The sequence below is a fragment of the Sciurus vulgaris genome, assembly GCF_902686455.1.
Source record: "Sciurus vulgaris genome assembly, chromosome: 11".
NCBI lineage: Eukaryota > Metazoa > Chordata > Mammalia > Rodentia > Sciuridae > Sciurus > Sciurus vulgaris.
In genome coordinates, this window is record NC_136472.1 from 119,507,215 (window position 1) to 119,513,299 (window position 6,085).

At 37.2% G+C, this 6,085-nt stretch overlaps 1 protein-coding gene across 1 annotated transcript; it reads left to right on the top strand.

Moving 5' to 3' along the window:
* Positions 1 to 3,125: 3,125 nt before the first annotated feature.
* LOC306640325 (olfactory receptor 8D2-like) lies at positions 3,126 to 4,062 on the top strand (the record flags this gene model as incomplete). The annotated part of the gene is given in 3 exon segments (XM_079104524.1): positions 3,126 to 3,852; positions 3,855 to 3,974; positions 3,977 to 4,062. Coding segments are annotated over 3 exon segments (933 nt in total).
* Positions 4,063 to 6,085: the final 2,023 nt, after the last annotated feature.

The window sequence follows — 6,085 nt, forward strand, 5'->3', positions numbered from 1 at the left end:
CACTACTATTTAGTCATGTCCCTTGAATCAAATTACATCCCCCAAACGAAAATCCTGGGGTTTCTTCAACAGCTGTAGTCTATATTCTGTAGCACTCAGCAGGTTAGTTTAGGTAAATTTTCATGAAATACCATCTTTCCACTGGGAGAAAACAATAGACCAATACCTACTCTACATAGTTGTTTTATTTATAAGTAGGGATTTATAAGAAGGATTTTTGTAAATTTGTTTATCTATGTTCATTCAAAAAAGCTAAACTCAAAATTTCATTTTTATTCTAAGTATGCTCACATATAGTTATGTTTGTATATATGTTATGCCAGAAGCACACTGACAATTTTGAGAGTAACTTGTAAGCTCCTGGTAAACTGCATGGACTCTTACATTCTTGAATGACTGATGGTAGAAATCACCAGCTACTTTTCTTGGATATGCATTTATGTTTCTAATGGGAAGAACAGGCACTTTTGTTACAGTGTGGTTGTTTTATAAAGTTTTAAAGGCAGCAGAATTGCAGGTCACCAAACACTGAGAAAATTTAGAAGAGAATCAAAGCAGAACCTTCTTATAGGAGACCCCATCACCTATGGTCATCTGTGCTGTAGGTGAGCAGAGACCATGGAAATGTTACTCATTTTCACTTTCTTTTGATGTAATAACATTTCATTTTCAGTAAAATCTCACATATGTTAATATTTCATTTTTGCTCATTTTCTAAGTGAGTCACCTACTAAATTACTTTGATAGGAAATTTAAATATTGCAATTCATGTTCCTCTGACCTTCAGAATTGAAGATATTGGAAATAAATAAATGTTCTTTGGATGATGATTAGGGACAATGATGATTATACAAACAGGTTATTTTGTGTATTTATTGTGAATTTTCACCTGACCAGACTTTCTGAAGTTTTGGATAGCTTGGCAGTTTGAGGATTTTTTTTTTCTAGAAGCCTACTTTCTTGTCACCCTTAATTTTGTTTAAAATCTTTCTGATGTTCCCTACCCCTATCAAATTCAGTGTCTTCATTCTGTTCTCTTTCAATTATGCTAAATGATTTACTGACAAAACAACAACAACAACAACAAAATTATATATATATATATATTTATATATAATAAAATTAAAATTATATATATATATTATATTTATATATAATAAAATTATATATATATATTATATTTATATATAATAAAATTAAAATTATATATATATATATTTAGGAGCCGACCAATGTGTGAATTATTAAAGTTCAGTGGATGAATTTTAATAAATGGATAATGTGATGCTTATAATTGATTTCTTAAAGGTGTTTTACTTACATTTGGTTATTTTGTAATATAGACACTGAATAAATATCTGCAGATAAATGAGGTTTTCCTGCCCATCTGTTGCTGTCCTCAATCTGCTGTGCACTGTCAAAGCACCAACTACTGTGATTTGTTTACTGAGAGATCAGCAATTCTAATCTTAAAATCGGCAGGAACGTTTCTTCAGTCACAGAGAGATAGGAATACTAGGGTTCTGGTCTCTGGATGACCCTTCCTAGTGGGAAAGATTTCTGTATTATCTGAAATTATAAAAGGAAATTTAGTGCTATGTGAGCCTATCAAAAACTATGGTACCTAATAAATGGGTCTGAACCCAAAGTGCTTCACCTCTGTCTCTACTAACTTTCACAGTGTGTTGGTTTCTCTATGAATATCACAAATGTTGTGTCCATCTGAACAAATCATTGAAAATCTTCACAGCATCCACATGAAGATGGTCCAATTTCTTGGGCATTGTCAATGGGGCTGTTTGGTGTTTCGTTTTGGCAATTCTGTTTGTCTTCCTCTTAGAGTATTAGCTAATTTCCTGAATTTAGAGACTAGGATATGCATTTATCTCTTCTTCTGTTCTTAGAGATAACATCCCACATAATTCAGCCTTTAAATCAACACAAATATTGAATACCATTAACATGCTGCAGAAGGTATAAAGTGAAAGTATATTGCAGCAAATTTGACAATTTTTCTGTTTGTGATCATGAAAAAAATGTTTTGTTGTGAAAAATAAAAGGAAAGTGATGTATCATTTTGTGAATGGAAATTTTTCATTGATATTTTTTTCTCATTTTGGAAAAATAAAATTCAAAACCATATTTTGGTCCTGACTCTTCATGTTTCTCTCTTGTGTGTCATGAATTAAAATAAAATGTCCCTATGACAAATTACCAATCTTGATTCCAAAGATAATACACAGAGTTTCAGCTCTGCTTGAAGTTTAGAGGAAACAAATACGGTGAACAGGAGGAGCTACAATTCTGATCCAACATTTTGGAAAGAAATGTCAGTGAGCATTTGGCTTTGAAAGATGGATGGGAGTGAAGGTGCAAACTTGTGTTGATGGCTCCTGTTACACCTGAAGATTAACACTACTTCTTGTTGTTTCTGGAAAAGAAGATCTGAATTAAAGTCAAAGGATGGCCTTTGGCACTGCAATTCTGTCAATCCAATTCCCAATGAAAGGAAAAATGTCCTGGTCCGCTCATAAGAGAATGAGAGTCAGAAGTGATTGGAGGCATTTCTATAAGTTCTTTTCCTCTATTTGTGACCCCTTCCTAGACATCTCTATGTTCCATAGTCCCCAGTTTTAAAGAATGCTAAGAATGTTGATTCATGTAGGTAGGCTGGGAGCTGAAATGGACAGTTCTCACATGGCCACAGGTAGATCTCAAACCATGAAGTCACAAGGTCTGTAGGTTCTACTGTCCTATGCTCAGATGAAGAGGGTAAGAGGGCTTATTCTAATAGTATGAACAAAAGATTAGTTAAGTATGGAATGTCTGAGGTTTTTCTCAAAGTGTAGTAGTTGGAGCTTTAAGCCTGGGAAGAAAATGAAAGCACATTGATTTTAAGAGGAGCTTTCAGACTGGTTGCGTTGGGTGGAATCATGGATCTGGGATGCATCAGAGTCTTGGTCCTGGAGATTTTAAGAGGTCTTTTAAAAAGATGAAGTCATGGAACACATGAGAGTGTCAGGAATGGAAAACTCCAAAGAGAGCATGAAATTCTGTTTGGAAATCAAAAGATAAGTTTAATGTCTCTCTTTTATCTCTTTTAACAGATAATATTTTGTAAGAAAATGGCTACTTCAAACCACTCTTCAGTGACTGATTTTATATTGGAAGGGTTAACAAAATGCCCGGACCTTCAATTGCCCCTCTTCCTCCTGTTTCTTGGAATATATGTGGTCACAGTGGTGGGGAACCTGGGCATGATCCTCTTAATTGCCATTAGTTCTCAACTTCACTCCCCAATGTATTACTTTCTCAGTCAGTTGTCCTTCATTGATCTCTCCTACTCCTCTGTCATTACCCCTAAGATGCTGGTGAATTTCGTGTCAGAGAGGAACATCATCTCCTTTCCAGAGTGCATGACTCAGCTCTACTTTTTTCTTTTTTTTTTTGTTATTGCAGAAGGCTACCTCCTCACAGCCATGGCGTATGACCGTTACGTTGCTATCTGTAGCCCACTGCTTTACAACGTTGTCATGTCCCACAGGGTCTGCTCCATCATGATGGCAGTGGTATACTCCCTGGGTTTGTTTGGGGCCACCGTCCATACTTCCCGCATCTCACTGCTGTCCTTCTGTGGGTCTCACACTGTCAGCCATTACTTTTGTGATATTCTGCCCTTGTTGACTCTGCCTTGCTCCAGCACCCATGTCAATGAGATACTGCTGTTTATTATTGGAGGAGTCAATACCTTAGCTCCTACACTGGCCATCCTCATCTCTTACGCTTTCATCCTCGCTAGCATCCTCCACATTCGCTCCACCGAGGGGCGGTCCAAAGCCTTCGGCACCTGTAGCTCCACCTCATGGCGGTGGGCATCTTTTTTGAGTCTATAACGTTCATGTATTTCAAGCCTCCTTCCAGCAACACTACGGACCAGGAGAAGGTGTCCTCTGTGTTCTACACCACGGTGATTCCATGCTGAACCCCCTGATCTACAGCCTGAGGAACAAGGACGTGAAGAGCGCACTGAGAAGGGTGGTTGTGGGGAGGCAGTCGTCCTGATGCAGGGGTTCTTATAGGACCAGAACTGAGCCGGATGAAATGGTGTGAGGGACTTTTGACATTTTTTCTGTCTTTCAAAGAGAAATTATTATTATTTACAAAATAAGAATGATGGAGACTTTTTGGAAATTATTGAGCAATTCAGTTTTCTGATTATGTTTCAGAGAAATTGGAGTTGACAGAAAGAGGAAAGACAAACATTTGAATTTTATGATTGTGGAAACAATATTGTTCTCTTCTGTTGGAAACTAGAAATGATATAGTTGCATGGAAGGAGATTCTGAGTGTTGGGAGAAAATTATTAATGAGTGAATATATTGCAAATTCAGTTAATGATTCATTTTCTGTGGAATTCAAAACATTACGTTCTATATGGTGTTTTATCCAGCATGAACAATCATTGTACAGAAGTATCTGGCTTCGTTGTCTTGGGGAAATAGCCTGAATTAATCATGTCATGTCTTTTAAAAAAAGATTAAAATTAATTGTACTATATATATGTTTTCATTTAGAAACCCTTTGATAAAATTGTTAAACTGCAGACTATAGATTTAAGTTAAACATTTTATAAGACTATAAGACACCAGTTGAGTTGATCAATTGAAAATATATTCTTCCTTGTAAGTAAGTGAAACACATATTTTGGTGGTTAGTTTCAGTTTCTGGACAAGTATGACTACAGATGACCTTTTCATTTTTACTGCTCTATCCTCTTCTTGACTCTAACAATTCCATACTGTAACCATGTGTGGGGGGAATGAGACCGTTTTCTGCCTCCAGTCTTAGGTTGTCCGTCTCTTGACCTGCAGATGGCTTAAACCTATGAATGTGGATGAATGGAAGCTCTTCCATGTAGGTAGCCAATGATGAATCATTGTCTTGTACTCATTAGTTTCCTAACTAATTTGTCATAAAAATGTCTAACAATGTAGTGGCTCCAAATAACAGATATTTGTTCTCCTCCAATTCTAGAGGTCAGAAAAAAATAGTGTTAATGGGTCCAAGTCAAGGTTTCAACTGGGTCTCACTGCTTCTGAAGCGTTATGGTTTAGATATGAGGCGTCTCCTCAAAACTCACATGTTAGGCAATGCAATTGTTTTCAGAAGGGAAATTGTTGAATTATGAGAATCTTACCATAATCAGAGGATTTGGTCACTGATTGGAATTAATGAGGTAGTAACTATAGGCTGGGAGGTTGTGACTGGAGGAGATAGATAACTGAAGTCCTGCCTCCGGGATTTATATATTGTCCCTGGTGAGCAGAGCTCTCTATCTCTGTTTCCTGATTGCCATGCTGCTTTGCTCTGCCAAGCCCTGCTGCCATGATGTTCTGCCTCACCTTGGGCAGAGGGGCAGAGCTTTGGAGTCAGCCATCTATTGACTGAGACCTCGGAAACTGTGAGCCAAAATAAACTTTTCCTCCTCTACATTGTTCTTTCTGGTTTTTTGATCACAGTAATGAAAAAGCTGACAAGCACATGGAGGCTCCAGGGAGCATCCGTTCTTTTCCTTGTCTAGCTTCCTGGGGCTGCTGGCTGCCTTAGCTTGTGGCTGTGCCACTCCAATTTCTCTCCTGTGGTCTCTGCTCTGTGTTGTCAGTGTTCATTTGATTGCATGTAAGGCCCATCTGAATAGCATCTGACGATCTCCCCATACCAGGATCCTTAATGCAGGCACATGTGCAAAACTCTTTTCTTCTTGTTTTATTCCATATAAGGTAGCATTCAAGTAACATTCACAAGTATTGCAGGTATTGGGACGCTGATATGTGTATCATTAGAGAGGTGATTATTATTATTATTATTATTATTATCATTATTATACCACAGGTCTTCAGGGACACAAGGACCTCTGAGATCAATTTAAATGTTATGTATTCTCTCTGGGGTTCTTAGAGTGTTGACTGGGACAATAGCACAGAAAAACAATTCTAAAACTCTGTGAGTCCTAAAACCACAAAACATGACTTCAACTCTTTTAAGATACATGTCAAAATTTTAGATAGTAGTTTATGCTCAGACC